An 18,496-nucleotide genomic window follows, 5' to 3' on the forward strand; every position below is an offset into this window, starting at 1 on the left:
GAAAAAAAGGTAAAAAAGAAAACAAATATTCGCCCCAATCCAACTCGTACGCGCTCTTTAATCGGACGCTTTCAGCTTTAATTAACGTAATATTTCTGGTCCTGCCACCTTCTATGGAGCGGCCAGACCTTTTTGTCTATTGCTTTTGCCATTTTTTTCTTTTTCTTTCTCAATTTTACTCTTTGCCTTTCCGCTCTTTTTCCACTTTATGGACACGGCCGTTTTTGTTGGGAGTAATAGAGCTACGGAGTCGTGCCCCTATTTTTACGGCTGTCCAATCGTCAGCCAGCTGCATCGCCAAGTGGGGCAACGCTGGGCAACAGCACGAAAAAACGCTGTGGAAATCCGGGGTTTGGTGTGTCTCTACTCAGTATGACCGCCTTGGTGGAGCCGCTGCTGGCATCTACTCCGTAGTGCTATCCATGAAATTTTCATGGGCTAGCTAGCCTGGGAAGCCTAAAATGAACACGGGACGACACTAGACGGGAAGAGAGCCCAGCTGGCCGGAAAGGAATGCGAAAAAGAAAGCACGGTCAGGACAAAAGGGAGAGGAAAAACTGTAGCGGGCGACGAGGAAAAATGGGAAAAAGAAAATGGCATCCGGCCAGGAATCTCCGTGATACGTCGTACGGGTAAGCTTGTTGGCAATAGAGTCGTACCAGGGGCGAACTTACCCTCGTACGGAGCACTCCGTGCAATATACGAGCAGTCACCAACTTCCCCTCTCTTCTCGGGATCAGCAGCCAAAAACAACTTTGCTGATGTCAAACCCCGCCTTCTTTTCTTTGCTGAGTCCGCTGTACTTTTCAGCATGTGCAGCCACTTCCCCGCATTCTGTCCGTCTGTCCTTCACAAGATGCCTCGGACGTCACAAAAAGAGGCTTGCGTGAGGGGAAGTACGCTGTCAGCTCTGCATGTCTATCCATTATTGGGGTCGACCTCGCAATCCGAAAAACTCGTTTTTCTCGCTCTTCTGCACGCCGTGTGCGCCCGCTCTGTAAAGTCCGCCGCACTGTGCCCACCCGCCATCTACTACCCAATGTCGTAGTGTGTCGCATTGCCTCGCACGGACTGCGAAGACGGGAAGGACACTACGCTCGCAGGCGCTAATGCAGCCAGCCTGTTGTTGGTCTCTCTGTCTTCCCCTTTCTCCTCTTCCTATGCGGGGCATCGCTGCCGATCTCTACGGAGTACCTCTGCCCTCTCTCTCTCTCGGATTTGCACGCCACCCTCCGCTGTCTTCGTCCTTGCCATCTGGACCAACAGACGGCCCCATCTGCCTTCTCCCAGATCGTTCACACTTGTTGTCCTCGTGATGTCCAGGTTTTGCCCACTTTTGGCCCTTAACCTCACCTCGTCCTGCTTTTGCCCTCCTCGTTCTGCCGACTCTGGCCTTTCCCATCAGCCGTCTCTTGCTCTTGTCCATTTCAAATTCAAATCACACTCGTCCGCTTCTTTCCGTGCCTCTCAATGGCTCTCACTGTCTCTCCTTCAGTGGACCTCATCCCCTGTTCGTGACCCCCCAAACTAGTACCGCGTATTGCGTAGTATCTCGCAACCAAGATGAGATCACGCACACGTAGTATCTTGCAAGTACATACTATGCCGATACTTGCTTCCCGCACTTTGTAGCCACCCCATCCAGCCGCCCGCTTCCGCAGGACACGAAAAGAACTTTTGCCCACGGGCCCATCTGCATCTGCCTTGCTTTCTGCCGCAAGATCCGCACATCTGCCTTTCGTCTTCCGCGAATAGCCCCCTCAAGGACCAACAGCAGCCCTCTGATATCACAATCTCCATTTCTTGGCCTGTTGCTCTCCGCATTTTCGTCTGCCGTCCGTCCCCACGTTACGCTTCTTCGCAAGCGTGAGCATAAACGGAGCATGTTGGTTAGCCTCTTTGCCCAATTCAACCGCTTTATATCTTACCTCACGCCCCCCCCCCTGGTCCTTGCTCATTTCCCACTTTTGTCTCCCGTCTGATAGTCGAGTCGCCTTTTCTCTCTCCAGTTGCTCGCTCCATCTCTCAACCTCGTCGTATTCGCATATTATCTTTTCCTTTATACCTTCTTTGTCGGCCTTTCTCTATTCTGCCTCTGCAGAGCGCCAATTCTTTGTTTTTTTGTGGTTGTGATTAAACCCGACGATTTTCGATTCTCAATTCTCGACCCTCCGTTCTCTTGTCTCTCTTGTTCGACGTTGCTTCTTCTTGCTTCACCTTCTCCCCTTGGCCCCTCCCTTCTCGAAGAAGGAAAGTATGTCAGACGGAAAAGCTATCGGCTCTTCCCACATCTCTCCTACCACAATGGACTCCGACAAGAGAGACGAGGACACCTCGGTCCAGTACACCGAAACGGCGGTCGGCCGGCCGTCAAAGAAGAGTTTGTTGATCGCACACGTGAAGCGGTTTTGGTGGGTGCACCTGCTCATCATCTGCTGCATCGTGGCGCTCGCCGTCCCTCTCACGTAAGTACCATTCGCGAGACCTCTCGACTGCCACCCCTCTGCTGACTGGCCGTTGCAGCATCTTTGTCGGCATCAAGCACCTGGCCCAGAGCCAGCTCAACAAGGCCACCCTGGCCATCCAGGGCATCACCGTCACCAATTCCACCACCGAGAGCTTCCATATGGCCATCAACAGCACCATCAAGGGCACCAAGACCAAGGCCACCGTCCACAGCTTCGTCGGCGCCATGTATCTCGAGGACGAGCCGGGCCACGTTCCCTTTGCGCACATCAACTTCCCCGAGACCAAGAACAAGCCGATGCAGTCGGTCAACATCAGCCAGCTTGTCCCCATCGAGAACTTGGCTGCCCTGACCACCTTCAACTCCTGGATACTCGCCAATGAGTCGGTGCGCGTCACTGTTGACGGCAACACCACCATTAATGTGCCTGGTATCAGCCACAAGTACCACGTCCACTTCCACAAGATCCTCACCCTGACCGGTATGTTCATCTTCCCTTTCCGTCTCCTCTGGTCTGCCCAATGTGTTCCCACCTAACCGCTCTCTCTCAGGCCTGGACAGTTTCTCCGGCATGTCCGTCGCCAACTCCTCTGTCACCGCCAGCAACTTCTCTGACGGCAGCAACTTCCACACCACCGTCACCATCCCCAACAAGTCGGTGCTCAGCTTCGAAATCGTGAGTCCAAAAGGAGACAGTCCCCCAGAACGCTCCTCTATCCCAGTCCCACTTGCTAACATCTTACAAGGGCAACGCCACATTCAATACCTACTTAGAGGATACGTATATCGGCCCAACCTACATTAACAACGTCTTCCTTCACCAGGGCGACAACGTATACCCCCTCCACTCTAAATTAGCAGCCATCCCCGTCCTCACAGCCCTCGACTCCGAACCGTACTGCGGCAACGGCACGCTGCCCATCACCATCTCTGGCAGCACTGTTAGCCGCAACGGCGAGAATCTGACCTACTACTCCGATGCTCTCGCCTCATCCAACGACACCGTCCAGGTCCCTCTGGCCGATGCTTTCAAGGCCATCGGCATCAACGCCAAGTGTCCGAGCAGCTAAGCCAGACCTCGCAGTCGATTCGCCATGCTGGTTTTGTTTTCAATGCTGTATTTCCGGTGCGCAATGTGTTTTGATTCATGGTCTTGTAATGCGTTTAGAGATACCTCGTCGTCGGGGGGAGCCAGAAAATAAGGATCGGAAATTGTGGGATTTGGCAGTCACGACCAACTTGAAAGGAAGGAAGGATCAGAGGATCACGGGATCGCTCCCTTTCTACAACCTGTTGGCTACCTGCCTATTTTCAGCCGCAATTTATTTTGGGTCTTTATGATCCGTCACACATATATGGCATCACATCCATGGCATCGTCTTGGTCCATTCCTTGCCTTGACAGCCTGGTGCTTGTGTCGCGTATTCGCGCAACAATTGCCGCTGCAGATAACTAATAAATATGAGATAAATATACATTATAATGTCGACCTCAGCCATACCCTCTAAATTCATCAATCAAACCTGCTCTTCCGTTTCCCGGTGATCGGTCCTATTGATGCTGTTGTTGTCCCTGCAGCCGAGCTGCCAGTCCGCGAGGCCGTCGCTACTACAAACTCGACCCGCTCCCCGGCCGCCCGCGCCCGTTGCCGTCCCAGCTCCTCCTGTACCTTGCGCAGCGGATGTCGGTAAGCCCAGTCGGGAAAAACGGGCGCTGTCCTGTCTTCCGCGTCTGGGTTCCAGACTTCGGCTGGCAGCACTGTGCCATACTGTGCCGGCCCTGTGCCGTCCAGCCCCACAAAAGCCATCAGCTTGTCCATCACGGCTGGGTTCTTCATCGCTCCGGACTGCGCTAGACGCGCGTTGAAGTGCGTTGCCTTGTCGCGCTTGAGCGCCAGAAACGTGTCGAACTTGCTGCTGAGCGTCTCTAGGCCCGGCGGCGGCGTCCCGGGCGGGCTGCCTGGGATGGCAAAATCCGCCACACGCGGGAGCGTCAGCTGCCGCAGTAGAGCCCGCTCGGCCGAGTACGGAGACAGCGGTGGCTCGCCGTCGCCATCGCCGTTGCTGTTTCCGTCATCGTCATCGTCGGCCGGCAGAAGTGCCGCTGCACCGTTACTGCCATCCGGCCTTGCAGGGCCGATCAAGACGTTAGATTCATCGGCGCGAGTTCCCAGGTCCGGCACATCCTTCTGAAGCTGCCCGTCTTCACAGCTTTCTGCTGGAGGTGTCCCTGTCCGTTGCGTCTCCAAAGATGCTTGCCCCTCAGCACCTGCAGCAGGCTTCACGCTGTCTGGCGCCTCGCTAGGACTGGCTGGCTGTTGGGCCTGTAGGCTACCCGCAATCTGTTTTGTCAACACAGGGCAAGTCCAGCATTTCTAAATGGATCGGGGCACGTCGTAGCTTACCCTCAATGACACCTCTTCCTGAGCCACGTCTTCTTCCTCATCGCTGCTTGCATACGCAACAAGTCCAGCCATTGCAACGGAAGATTGGCTGCCGCATTGACTAACAAGCTCGAGATGAAATGGAGGCTTTGGTGATGGTCATTTGCTAGAGGCACGTGACTGGGAAGAAATGGGGTCCCGCCCGTTTGCGTCCTCAGGCATCCAACACTAACTGTTCCAGAGGCAGCAGCTGGGACGCGAAGCTGTGAACAGCTCTAAGAGGACTTTCATCTTCACGACGACCTGCCAGCACCGACGCAACCAGCCCGAACCGACAGACAATCTAGACGCAATTTCCTGTTGACTGCACTCGCTCGACTGCAGCTCTTCTCGACCAGCACCCTCTATAAAGATGGATCACCGCCCACAAGCTTGGGGTCGGGTATGTTTCCCATGTCGTATAGATGGCCTCGCAGTTCCCTCTTTCTGACCTGTCTGCCACAGCCTCGCGACGACGTCTACGGGGCATATGATGCCTCGTACCTGACCAGCTCTGGTCCGAAGCAGGCCACACAGTCGCCCATCGTGACGGGCACATCGGTAGTAGCGCTCAAGTTCAACGGCGGTGTTGTCATGGCAGCCGACAATCTTGGTGAGTTTCCGTGTTGGATGCCCGGAACGGCTGCCGGCTGACGTTCCCTCCAGCCTCGTACGGCTCGCTCGCACGGTTCAACAGCACGCTGCGGCTGCGGTCGTTTGCCAACACGTCGGTCATTGGCTTCAGCGGCGACGTGTCGGACATGCAGTACCTCGACCGTCATCTGACCGAGCTCGCCATCGACGAGACATACGACAACCCGGCGCCGAGCGCGGAGGAGCGCCAGGACGACGACGGCGAGATAAAACGGAGCAGCACCCTCAACGCCGCCAACCTGCACAAGTACCTCGCCAAGCTGATGTACCAGCGCCGCAACAAGTTCGACCCGCTCTGGAACCAGCTGCTGGTCGCCGGCCTCGACGACGAGAGCAAGCCGTTTCTCGCCTGTGCCGATCTGCGTGGCACCACGTACTCGGCCCCCAGCTTGGCTACTGGCTACGGCTCCGCTCTCGCCCAGCCCATCATGCGCCGCTACGCCGAGACGGACGAGCAGACCGCCAAGCTCACCCGCGAACAGGCCGTCGACATTGTCCGCGAGTGCATGAAGGTCCTCTACTACCGCGACGCCCGCAGTCTCGACACCTACAGCCTGGCCATTGTCACGGCTGCCGGCGTCGACATCAGCACGTCCGAGAAGCTCGAGGCCCAGAGCTGGGCTTTTGCAGACCGTATCCGCGGATACGGCACGCAGGTTGTGTAGGGAAGGCAGCTATCCAGACATGAATTCACAAACACATTTTTGTCCAGGAACAAGGTGCTCAAGATGTATCACTAGTCAATCAAACTTCTGTTGATTTGCATTTGTCCAGATTACCGTATAGCATCTCCAACCTGTCCTATCTTGACCAACAGCAATCATTAAAAGTGCCCTCTCTCCAACCAAGATGATCAATGAACAAATCCGTCTGAAATCCCCTCCCCTCTCCCCTCGCTATCTCTACGAGTACATCGCTCTTTCATTTATCCTCGTTTAAAACAAAACCCATAAGACCATAGATAAACTCATAAAATCAAGATGAACTCCGCTGCACGTACATGGGCAACTCATGCGTCTAGACCTTTACTCGACCGTGACGGACTTTGCCAGGTTGCGCGGGAAGTCGACGTTGAGCCCCTCCAGAACGGCCAGCCAGTAGGCAATCAGCTGCAGGGGGATGACATTCAAGATGCCCTGGAGAACGTCCACGGTCTTGGGGATCTCGATCTTCTCCGCCTCTGACGTCTTAAACTCGCTGTCGGAGGGGTTGCAGATGACAATCGGCTTGCCACCACGAGCAATCACTGTAACTAGTTAGATGCGTGGTCGTTTGCAAAAGGGGGGCAGAGGCAGAAAAGGTAACTCACCCTGCTGATAGGCATTGAGGGACTTTGTGAAAAGATTGTCGCGGGTGAGGATCATGATGATCGGGAGGTTCTCGTCCACGAGGGCCAGCACACCGTGCTTGAGCTCGCCCGACATGACGGCCTCACAGTGTAGGTAGGAGATCTCCTTGATCTTCAGGGCACCCTCGAGAGCCGTGCTGAACTGCGAGCCACGGCCAAGCAGGAGAAGAGACTTTTGGTTCTTGAACTTCTGCTGGCACATCTGCTTGATAGCCTGGTCCTGCTGAAGCACACCCTTGATCTGGCTCGACACGTTGGCGAGACCCTCCATGATCTCCTCGCGCCGCTGCTGCTTGCTCGCGCGGTCCTCGCTCAGCGACAGCGCAAACATGACCATGGCAATGAACTGCGATGTGTATGCCTTCGTCGAGGCGACACCAATCTCTGGGCCAGCGTTGACGTGCACGCCGCAGTGGGTCAGCAGCGAGATGGACGAGCCGACAACGTTGACGATACCAACGGTCAGGGCGCCACGCTCCAGGCAGTACCGCAGGGCCAACAGCGAGTCGGCAGTCTCACCCGACTGCGACACAAAGATGCAAGTGTCGTCTCGGAAGACAGGCGCCTGTCGGTCAAGGAAGTCGGATGCCAGCTCGACAGCAATCGGGATTTCGGCAAGCTCTTCAAAAACACCACGCACAGCCATGCAGCTGTGGTACGAGGTGCCGCAGGCGATAAAGATGATGCGACGGCAGCGGCGAATGGTCGACATGTATGACCGCAGGCCGCCGAGAGTGACCTTCTTGTTCTCAATGTCCAGGCGGCCACGCATGGTGTTGACGACCGACTCGGGCTGCTCGAAAATCTCCTTCTGCATGAAGTGGTCGAACTTGCCCTTCATGATCTCCTGCAGCTCCAGCTCCAGCGTCTGGATGGCACGGATGTTGGAGCTGCCGTCCGACTTCTTCAGGCGGTGAATGTTGAGCGAGCCCTCGTGGATGTGGGCAATGTCGTCATCCTCGAGGTACATGACCTTCTTGGTGTGCTCGACAATGGCAGACGGGTCGGACGAGAGGAAGAACTCGGTAGGCATGGGCATGCCATCGTCCGTCATGAAGGCGCGTGACTGGGAGCGGTGGAGGAGCGACTTGTCGGGGGCGGCGAGGCCGCCGAGAGCCGCCTCAGGAGAGAGCAGGCCGCTGCCGCTGGCGACGCCGGCCTTCTTGAGAGCAACGTTCTGCGAGGCAGCCTCGGCAGGGAGCGGGCTGTTCTCGTCGGCATACTCGACGTCGACAAAGTCGACCTTCATCCGCTTCTGGGTCTTCACGCCGATGACCAGAGGGGATCCCTTGCGGGCAGCGATGACCTCGTGGGGGTAGTGCACGGACTTGATCAGCAGACCGTAGGCGCCCTCAAGCTCGTTGATGACGGCCTTGGCCAGGTCGGTGAAGCCGATTTGTGGGTGTTGGTCGTAGATGTACTTGGCAAGCTTGGCAATGCACTCGGTGTCTGTCTCGGTCTCAAACTTGAAGCCCTTGCTCTCCAAGAGCGTCTTAAGCTCCTTGTAGTTTGTGATGATACCATTGTGGACAATGGCGAACTCCCAGTTGGGGTCAGACCTGTGCGCAGCCATAATCGTCAGTCAGCAGCTCAGATAGCGCCATGTCCACAGTGTTTGGATGCCTGCTTACCGGTGAGGGTGGCAGTTCACGCGAGACGGCGGGCCGTGGGTGGCCCATCTGGTGTGTGCGATACCGCAGTGGGAGTCAAACACCTCGTCCAGGTCGAGCTTGGAAGAATCGATGAGAGCCTTCAGCTTGGCCACCTTACCGACCTCCTTGAATGCAAACACCTCGTTCTTCTTGTCGCCGTCAACGGCCAGACCTGCAGAGTCATAACCACGGTATTCAAGACGCGAGAGACCTATTGCAGCAATGACTAATTAGCTGTTTCGTCGAGTATAATTAGGGGGGTAAAGCTGCACTAGTATGGTAATCCCAAATCCTGAAGGATCTCCAAAGAGACAGAGACAGAGACAGAGACAGAGAGGGGGAGGGGGATAGAGGGGGAAAATGCAAAGGTAGCGTACCGTTCACAAGAGTATCGACGACAAATTTCCGGTCCCGTTCGACCAGATAGTTCACGTAGCCGAAAATGCCACTGCGAATTGGATGGTGTGTTAGCTACACCGTGCTGGAAGCTATCGAAACAAGCCAGGTATCAGGAAGACGGTGACCCACCACATATTGTCGGGCTGTTGAGAGAAGGGAGGATTGGAAGAGAAGAAAGATGCAGTTGACGGGAACAAACAGCTCTGGGGACAGAGACAGGAAGGAGAGAGATGGGCTGGTTTAAATATGAAGAGAACAGGCAAGAAGGGGGCAAGCAGGAAGACGAACGGTGACAAAGGAAGATATATTAATACGAGCAATTAGTTGGAGGGGGGGGTTGGGAAAGCAGAAACAGAACGGCCCCGGGTTTTTATTAATGGGGCTGAGGGCCTGGGAACGGGCCAACCAAGTATGGCGGTGTTGAGCATTGGTGGGTGTCTAGGCCAGGGTGAGGGTGCGCTGGCTAGGGAAGGAGAGAGCGGCGTTACCATTTTGGGGGGCGTTGTTCCGTTCTGGCCTTTTGCTCAGCGTGAAAGAAGCAGAAAGGTATCTGAAGATATCTTATCGTTGCGTCCACCACGGGTGGAGGAGCAACAGATGTGCGGTGGGACAGGAGAATACGATGGCAGAAATAAGGTTACGAAGCAGCGGTGCGTGCCTACGGAGTAGACGAGCGTGCATCTGCAAGGTATGTCACGGCAGCACGAGGCCGCGACTATGGCTGTGCATGCAGAACATACAGAGTACGGAGTAGAAGTAATACAAGAGATACAGAGCGGTAAGGACAATGTTGGAGAAACGGACACGTTGGAAAAGTACAGACGAAGGCCGTCAGTCGCTCAGAAGCTCGGAATTATCCAGAGATCGTGCGTGGTCTTTTGGGCTAGCTGTTCTTTTTTTTCTGGCTTACCGCAAAAGCTGCATCAAGATGTCACGAGCGCGGCGACAGTGGGAGGCAACGAAAAAGTCTCCATTAATATACGAGTATTCTTCGACTCTGTCCTTAGCTGGCCTCAGCTGTGGGCAGATCGAGTTAGGTCCAGCGCAGACTAGTGCTGAGAAACCGGCCTTTGAAGCGGGCAACCGTGGCAAGTTACTACGGAGTATGTGTTTGTTTATGTTTTTCGCAGACCGTCGTCGCTTGCCTCTCGTACGGAGTCAGCTCCGCTGCGATAGACATGTCGTGTTCCAGGGGGGAAGGGGGCGCCGAAAGCATGTAAGATACATTGTCGAAGCACGAAAGACGAACTTGGACAAGTAAGATACACAAACGAGGTTGTATACAACGTGCAGTACGAAGTAGTTCCTGCCGACCGAGAACCAGTCCTGGACGTCTTCTGCCGTATGACTAGCTTTTGCCTGGTTTTTTTCCCATTCTTTCTCGTCGGAGCATGGTAGCTCTGTGTCTTTTTTAAGAACGCCCGATGTCCTCGTACAGCCTCAAGCTAATAAGGAGCCGGCCAAAATTCTCCTTGGCCACCTCCCAATTCGGCCGGCCAGACTATTTCCAATTATAGCAAAGCCCACAATTCAAAACCGGGCGATTCCCGGGGTGGTGTTCAATCCAGAAAACAATGCCGTTCACCCTGAGTTTCAGGTCGTCCGGTCGCGCGCGGCGTGTGAGATGCGATTCGGTCCCATCAGTCTGACCTCAGCGCAATGGCACCATCTACGTCGTAGGATAAGCCTGCAACGCTTAGTGGAAGGAGAGGAGGACACCGTATGACGCCAAGAAGTACGCTGGAAACGGCATCACTTTGCTTCGTCTGGTGCAGCTCATGTCGTATTCCAAGAACGAGCCTACATAGTATTTTACGAGATGCTTGGCCCACAGCAGATCGTCGCCGGGCTACTACGTTATTCGTGGTGTTGGAATCGGGAACAAAGAAAAGGTGTTGGGCTGACGGGGCCGACAGGGCTGTCTCGCTTGCTTCTCCCTCGTCGGACAGCCTTCTTGAAGCCATGTCGCAATCGCTTATCGTCACATGTCTGCAGCATCGAAAGGACACAACGGCTGTTTTGCTTCCATTCCCAGCAATGCCATGGCTCGCATTCGCATTCCACAACAATGTCAAAAGATAATGCTTATATTTTTACAACTAGCAGCTTCAGGTCCGCATCCCGGTGCTTGCTACCCATGTTTCCCGCATTTACAGCTTCTGGTACTCCAGCTTGCCCTCCAGCTTCTTGGCCTCGGCTACCTTCCGCACGGCCTTGTTGAAGTCGTCCTGGTTGACAGCATCCCGGTAGTCCTTGATAGCAAACAGTCCGCTGTATGGAAAAACACACTGTTAGCTTCTGATCGATGCACATACTGTTTAGACGTGTCCAGACTTACGCTTCTGTCACCACGTTCCGTAGATCAGCCCCGTTCAGGCCGTCGCTCATCTTGACCACGCTCTCAAAATCAATCTCCCCCTCTGTAATCACACTCGCTGCGTGGATCTTGAGAATCTCCAACCGGCCAACCTCGTTTGGCAGTGCAATCTCAATCTTGCGATCCAACCGGCCCGCTCTCAGCAGCGCGGGGTCCAGAGTGTCGGGCCGGTTCGTCGCCATGATAATCTTCGTCTTGCCGAGGTAGTCGAAGCCGTCCAGCTGGTTAAGGAGTTCCATCAGCGTCCGCTGAATCTCTCGGTCGGCGCTGGTGCCCTCCGAAAATCTCCGGCCACCGATGGCGTCAATCTCGTCCATGAAGATGATACACGGCTCGTGCTCCTTGGCGTAGCCGAACATTTCACGGATAAGGCGCGCAGACTCGCCAATGTATTTGTCGACAATAGCGGACGAAACGACTGTGTAGAAAACAGGTTAGAAACGTCAAGAGGAGAAAGCAGGAGATGATCGTCGCACCTTTCAGGAAGTTGGTCTCGAGGCTGCTGGCCACCGCACGCGCCAGGAGCGTCTTGCCTGTCCCTGGAGGACCGTACAGTAGAACGCCCTTTGGTGGCTTGATTCCCACCCTCAAGAAAAGCTCGGGGTTTTTCAGAGGCAATTCGATAACCTCGCGGAGTTCCCGAATCTGTTCGTTCAGCCCTCCAATACCCGCAAAATTGACTTGGCCGGGATCCTCCAGCGACATGTTGTACACCAAAGGATCGACCTCTCGTGGCAGCATCCGCATGATCGTGAGCGTCGTCATATCGAGAGCCACACGTGTCCCCTGCTTCAGTTTGGCCTTGTCCACCTTCGATCGGCACCCAACGACGTATCTTGGCCCGCTAGATGCTTTGACAATGACTGTACAAAGAGGCCAATGTTGTCAGTTGTCACATCCTCCATCATCGGGCAGTGTCGTACAGTTCATGACACTCACATCGCTCATCGTCCAACTGCTTCAGAACTTCGCCGATAATCTGGCCCACACTCTGCAGCGCCTTGATGTTCTCCTCCGTCTGGTCGTAGTTCTTTTGTAGGCCTTTAATCTCCAAGCGCAGCGCCTTGAGCTTTGCCTCCCATTCCCGCGATTCGATCAACTTCTCCTTGAAGGCCGAAAGGGCATGTTGGCGCTCCGGGTCCGCCATTATAGAAAGTCGAGGGGGGTAAGCGTCAGAAGGCAAGTCGCGGGCAGTTGTACCCAAAAAAATCAGGCAGCGTCTCTGTGCCAGATCGCGCAGTATTGTGCGCGCAGAAATTGGACGGCTGGACCTTTCGATACGACAAGAAAAGCCGGTTGCGGTGACGTGTGGTGATCAAAGAATGCAATACAGATATGAGAGCCAACCCACGACGACGAACCGGAAAGCTTACCTCAAGCTCCTGCTGCCTTGTTGGCGTGGCGCGCCTTCCCGGTAAATTGTTATGCCGGCTCCGACATGTATGCCATAACACAGATAGTAAGTTAAACGTCACCATCGGATCCGGCATCTGTTATTGCACTAAATGTGCTATCATCAAAGAGTTGCTTCGCAAGCGACTCTTAGGTGTACGCCGGGTCAGCAAAACATCGGGGTACTTCGTGCCCAATCTATGGAGCGCACTGTACAGCGCGCGAGAACAGACCTGTAAGGTGTCGAGTCTTCTCAGAGATTTTGTTGTCGTACTTCTTCTGCTTGTGTTCTTAGGATACGGAGTACGGAGTAGTGTGAGCCCGATTCATGCAGCAGAGACTTGCTACAGCTGCTTGATTGGTAAAAGAAAAGCATTAAAAACAGCAAGACTATTTTCTGGTATCATTTACTATTCGGCATGTTTAACTAACTATGCCAGCTAAGATTCATGAAAGGGCAAGTCGTTATTTGAAATATGGGTATCCTCGCTATTCTAGTTCGACGTTATTGTAATCAACGATACTGACGCCATTAATTTGATGGGCAGATCTTTATCCTGCGCGACTTCCATATGCAATTCTCACTTCTACAGTCTTTTCAATGCCGTAACCTTTTGCATGCGCATCTGCCTCATAGCCTAGCCCCGAGGGTCGTCCTGCCGTTTCATCGTAGCTCGCACCCCTCGTGATGTGAGCAGTCGAGCTGGTTTCATCGTCAGAGTCACGGCTCGGTCGCGTGGTCTGTGTTTGTGAGTGTTGCGGTCCTGGTTGGGATGACAACCTGTATACAGATCGTCTCCCTTCGCTTTTCAAATATGAGCTTGGGAAGAATCGGTCTCGCCATGCTGAGAGCGAGGATTCGTTGATGCCGTATATGAAGGCATCGACAACGCCTTGGATGACAATGCAAGACTGTCTTATGTTTTAGCAGAGGAATTACGGCGAACCGAAGACAGGGTCATGACGTCAAATTTTACCTTGTCAACCGTCTGCACCGCAAAGGGCGCAGCTTTTCCAGTGCAGGCCTGGTAGATGCGAATGGTCGTCGGCAAAGTCCAGATGAAGATATATGCCATTGGGTACATAATCATGAGCCTCGCCAGCTGTTTTGGTTAGTTATCTCAGTTCGCTTTCAGCTAAGGGAGGAAACAGCAAGGCGAGAACTGACCTTCTTAAGTCTCTTTGTGGAGGATGTTTGAGCTCTTCGGTCGAAGGCTTGCTGTTGCCCCAGATCGCTAGCCTCAATATCGCTACGTCTGTTGTTTGTAGTACCTGCTCTGCGGCCTCCTTCATCGCTTGATGACATGAACCTATGGGCGCGGAACAGGACTACATAAAGTCGAGCGTACATGATGAGCATAATCACAATAATCAGCCATCGAGGAATAAAGTTGGCGAAGAGGCGGACCCTATCCGACGTGAACCAACACCCTGTTTGGTTATTAGCCTACCACTGACAGGTACTGACAGGTGGGAAGGAGGGGAGGGGTGCAATAAGAAATCAAGAAAGCATACATGCGCCAATGTCGCCATAACCTGCCGTGGCCAGTCCGATGATGGCCCAGAGGACAGAGAAGATCCACGGCAAGGAACCAATGATATGGACATGGTCCTGGGCCCACACCGAGGCTATCTTATGGTCGGAGAGGATCAGATATGTGCATATACCAATCGCCAGCACCCAGTAGTCGGTCTGGATCACAAAGACCTGGGTCATGAAGCCGTTGTAGCTGCAGAACGTTTTGTTCTTGCCTAGTCCGATATCTCTGCCATTCAGGTTCATAGCGGACGAAGACAGGAAATTAATTGCCATGACAAAGTCGCTGAACGCGAGACCACTGTGAGGATGAGGTGTGCCGTATTAATACCTGCTCTGTCTTAGGAGGTGTGTGCATCTCTCATCTACAAAAAAGGGACGGGGCTCTCGTACAGAATAAGTCGGTGTCGAAAAGAGCGAAGCTGCTTGAAGAACTGGTATCGATTAACACAACAGGTCAGATCTCTGGAGCTTGATGCTAAAGATCCTCGGGGGGTCGGTGGAGGCGTCAGACTTACGGCGAAACTGAGTATGATCCACCCTGCGCCCAGTGCCGATAAGATAGAAATGGCCAGGATGACGCTGCTCAGAATGTAGGTCTGGTGGTTTGAACGCGGCGCCGCGAGAACGCCTCGCGGCAAGGTATCGTATTCCCACGACATCTGGTGAGTGCTGCGAAACCACACAATCAAAGGATGCATCATTCTCCGATCCTAAAGGCCAGCCGCAGAGGAGCGACGACAAACGCATATTATACAGGGGGAGCGAAAGCGCACGGCCACTATGAAGCGTGGAGTCAACGGCTGGGCTTGCCTGATCATAGCTGTCTTCGACAGACAGAGCAAATATGGTTAGCCTAGTCGGAAGCCTGTAAAATGCTTGGCTGGTCAGGACCTGTAAGATGTGTGGAGTTGCTCTGCGCTTTTATGTTTTGTTCCCCTGTCCCTGATACATAGTAATTACTTCCTGCAGCAGGATCAGCAGTTTACTATGTGGCCTGGAAAGGATGCTGTACACTGCAATCGGACAGCTATCACGTCCTATCAATACTCGTACGTCGTACTATGTACTGTTCACGCTTCGAAAAACAGAACTAACAGCAAAGTACCGAGTACAGAGTAGCGAGAACTAAGCAGCATTGGCCGGCAGCTCGAAAACTCAGCCGCGAAATAGTGAACTTTGAAAGCCGTGCGAAGCCTTGCTTTTGTGCGAAGTGCGTGGGGGGTATCCGTGCTTCCGGTCTGAAAGACGCATCTTATGGGGAACGGCCTCCATAGTAATCAGCTGCTTACGATATAATCGTAATGCATAATACGATACATACGGAGTAGGAGTGCCCTTGCAACCAATACGAGTACTCGTAATCATGATGCCGAGGAAAGGGGGAAGTTGAGCTACTAGTATGTAATAAGTCGTGCCACAGGCAGGGGTTGGGTCCTTCTCTTTTCGGCATAATCGTTTTTCAAACAGCAAAGTTGGGCCAATGATAGAGCTGGATTTCGACAAGGGTTATGAACCTTGCTACTATGTATGAGGCCAAGAGGAACACTCACTCGCTTGTCAACTCTCCCAGGTCCCAGTATTCAGCAGTGGCGGCAATGCAACACTCAGAAACAAATTCAATATGAGTTGTGCTGGAAATGGGTTATGCCCGTACTTTATTACGTCACCCGGCGTGCATTGACTGTGACTATGGGCGCTTAGATATGAACGAATGTTATGATCTTGATCAAATTTTGTTATGATACTCGCGATAATGAGGAGTCGTGAGCAGGAAGAAAGGCCGAAAACGGAGACTCACACACGGGATCCAATTGCCCCCTGGCGCTTGCCTTACGGGTGGCGAAATGTCCGTGGTCATTTGAGCAACAGTTTGAGAAGCGTAGTCGTCACGCCAATGGGACCCGTTCACAGGCCTGTAGACGCGACAAACGGGTGCCATATCGGGTGCTCCCGAAGCAAAGACGGCGGCTTTTTTGCTCGTAGAGGTAAGATTTTCGTATTTCACATGCAAATCAGACTACCATGCCTCTCAATCTCGGAATCAGATAAATCAGCCAATAGTACGCTTTGACTCCCCCAGGAACCCAAGAGGGAATACTGAAAATGCACATAAATTTGCACGGACGTTATGCATTCTATATGAGCCTTCCAGACTGTTTTTGATCACTCCGTTCAGCCGTGCCGCCATGATCTGCGGAGGGCTCGCTCCTTCATTTGGGAAGTCGATCGCTGGCCCAGACACAACACTTTTCTGGTTCACTTCGGGGCAGAGCTGCCGGCGAAAAAGACTGCCTGTCTTGTCTAGGATTGGTATCGTATCATAGCAGAAAGTACTGTCTACACGCCGGTTTTTATAAACGAGGGGAATCAATTGTGATAAAAGCACTGGTTGAGTGTGGATGTATGATGTGATTGCAACAGCTGGTCAGAGAATAATACGAGAACAAATCAGGCACACATTTACTGTACTCGTATAACTGCAGACTTTCAAAGCGCTTGCCTTAGGGACCAAAGTTCCCATTGCTTGCACTTGAAACAAAAGGTGGGTGGGATCAGCGAGAGCAGTTGCAATAATAAGACATGGACGTATTAAGTCGATACAGAGTCGTTCTTTGGATAGTTTGTCACTACGTCGTATCTCATATAAAAAAGTTGCGATGCTAGGGGGGGGAAACTGACAGAACTGGGGTTCTTGTCATCTTGGAACGCAGAAGGGTGGAGGACACTTGGTGTAAAAAACTTCGTGCTGCATGGGATTTAGGTGTAAAAAAGAATGCTACAAAACAAGACTCGTATTTTTAGCACTCGTACCTAGTAGAGGGGAGGCATATAAAAAAAACATGTGGTGCAAACTGGCGTACCAGGAATGGGAAATGAAATCAGCAGCGAGAAGCACCGATCTCAGCATATCGTCTTTCCGTATATCTTTTGGTTTGGTGTGAAGCTATATACCAGATGGTTAGCTGGTAACAAGGACTGATGATATTGCATTTTGTTGTAGAAGCGGCAATGGCAAAGCAAAACTCAGAATGGCTATAATAAACCATGCATCTTTTCGCTTGCAAGCTGTAGAGTGGTATATTCATACTAGAAAACGAGCAGACAAGCTTCTTATGGTATAAATGTGAAAGGAAAGAAAAAAGAAACACCGAAATTGAGAACCCATATTTGGAGTTGACTTTAGTCCAAGAAGAAAGGAAGAAAACAAAATGAGCCGAACCCGAACCCAAAACCCCATTCCCGAATTCTCCCCGACGCCTTCGTCTTTGCCTCCGCCTCCGCGGCATTATTATCCCTCGAGAGACGCCATTGTCCCATAACATGCGGATCGAGCGCCGCAGATGAGGTATCTGATGTTGTATCGTAGGGTGGGCCTACTTTTGCAAGGTAACATGCGGGCGCTCTGGTGAAATATTGACCCTTGCACTGCATCAGACCATGCCGCACATGTTGAGGTGTTGTGCATTCGGTAGGATCCCAGTGCGACCTCACACCTTTCAGCTCCCAGTTCATCCAATCATGAAGTCCAAGGCGCTGGGGAATAAGGCAGATGCATAACTGTTTAGATCTCAGGAGAGAGTGGAGAGTGGTGTGATGATGATGAATGACGCTAAGAAGCCATAAATCCACGACCACAAAACCACGCAAGGCATGGTGTAGATACTGCGGAGGCCAGTGTGGTCGGGAATTGAAAAACATGCGAATTTGCGATGCCTAGCCGGAGCAGAACGGGCAATGGCCAGGGATCACAATATACCGTTCGTGTGGTCCACTCGCGCATGACTGCTGTTTGCTGCCGTCGAGGGACGTGCTGAAGTAGTGAGCTCCGGGGTCGACACAGCTTGTGTAGACATAGTAGTTTTTGGTGAAGTTGCACATGTTGAGGAGCGATATGGATGTTGACTGAGGATGTGAAATGGGACAGAGTGAGGATAGAGAAGTCCGAGACTTTGCTTGTATGCTGCTGCCCTTCTGATGGCCGATTGCAGTTAAACGTATCTTGTACGGCGTGTTAGTGAGATGAGGTTGAGGAGAGAGCGGCTGCACTGGCAAGACATATGGTCATATATATGTCCATGCGTGTGAGTGTGCGTGTATGCAAGACATACAGAAAGAATATATGATATATACACGTTCTGTAAGCGATTATATGTGTGAACAAAACTGGACAAGAGACGAAACGGGAAAGTGTGTTTGGGAAGCACAGGCAAGCACGGCGCGGTTATCAACAGTTACAATCACTGT

The 18,496-nt window shown here is 52.8% G+C and overlaps 6 protein-coding genes across 6 annotated transcripts; 2 read left to right on the forward strand and 4 right to left on the reverse strand.

The window, feature by feature from the left end:
• Positions 1–2,304: 2,304 nt before the first annotated feature.
• CMQ_7784 (uncharacterized protein) lies at positions 2,305–3,537 on the forward strand (the record flags this gene model as incomplete). The annotated part of the gene is made up of 4 exons (XM_014313424.1): positions 2,305–2,465; positions 2,524–2,948; positions 3,019–3,143; positions 3,214–3,537. The coding sequence occupies 4 exons, from the start codon at positions 2,305–2,307 to the stop codon at positions 3,535–3,537; spliced, it is 1,035 nt and encodes a 344-aa protein (XP_014168899.1).
• Positions 3,538–3,980: 443 nt separating this feature from the next.
• On the reverse strand, positions 3,981–4,943 carry CMQ_7852 (uncharacterized protein; the record flags this gene model as incomplete). Its single annotated transcript, XM_014313492.1, has 2 exons — positions 3,981–4,808; positions 4,872–4,943. 2 exons carry the CDS (start codon positions 4,941–4,943, stop codon positions 3,981–3,983), a joined length of 900 nt encoding a protein of 299 aa, XP_014168967.1.
• Positions 4,944–5,262: 319 nt separating this feature from the next.
• Positions 5,263–6,208, forward strand: CMQ_8011 (proteasome component; the record flags this gene model as incomplete). Its single annotated transcript, XM_014313651.1, has 3 exons — positions 5,263–5,292; positions 5,355–5,502; positions 5,556–6,208. 3 exons carry the CDS (start codon positions 5,263–5,265, stop codon positions 6,206–6,208), a joined length of 831 nt encoding a protein of 276 aa, XP_014169126.1.
• Positions 6,209–6,568: 360 nt separating this feature from the next.
• Positions 6,569–9,076, reverse strand: CMQ_7772 (glucosamine-fructose-6-phosphate aminotransferase; the record flags this gene model as incomplete). Its single annotated transcript, XM_014313412.1, has 5 exons — positions 6,569–6,789; positions 6,853–8,450; positions 8,523–8,754; positions 8,921–8,991; positions 9,072–9,076. The coding sequence occupies 5 exons, from the start codon at positions 9,074–9,076 to the stop codon at positions 6,569–6,571; spliced, it is 2,127 nt and encodes a 708-aa protein (XP_014168887.1).
• A 2,016-nt stretch (positions 9,077–11,092) lies between these two features.
• On the reverse strand, positions 11,093–12,466 carry CMQ_7850 (26S protease regulatory subunit s10b; the record flags this gene model as incomplete). The annotated part of the gene is made up of 4 exons (XM_014313490.1): positions 11,093–11,213; positions 11,281–11,737; positions 11,796–12,182; positions 12,259–12,466. 4 exons carry the CDS (start codon positions 12,464–12,466, stop codon positions 11,093–11,095), a joined length of 1,173 nt encoding a protein of 390 aa, XP_014168965.1.
• Positions 12,467–13,628: 1,162 nt separating this feature from the next.
• Positions 13,629–14,910, reverse strand: CMQ_7805 (uncharacterized protein; the record flags this gene model as incomplete). The annotated part of the gene is made up of 4 exons (XM_014313445.1): positions 13,629–13,814; positions 13,880–14,142; positions 14,227–14,549; positions 14,642–14,910. 4 exons carry the CDS (start codon positions 14,908–14,910, stop codon positions 13,629–13,631), a joined length of 1,041 nt encoding a protein of 346 aa, XP_014168920.1.
• Positions 14,911–18,496: the final 3,586 nt, after the last annotated feature.

Source organism: Grosmannia clavigera (assembly GCF_000143105.1).
Source record: "Grosmannia clavigera kw1407 unplaced genomic scaffold GCSC_82, whole genome shotgun sequence".
Lineage (NCBI taxonomy): Eukaryota > Fungi > Ascomycota > Sordariomycetes > Ophiostomatales > Ophiostomataceae > Leptographium > Leptographium clavigerum.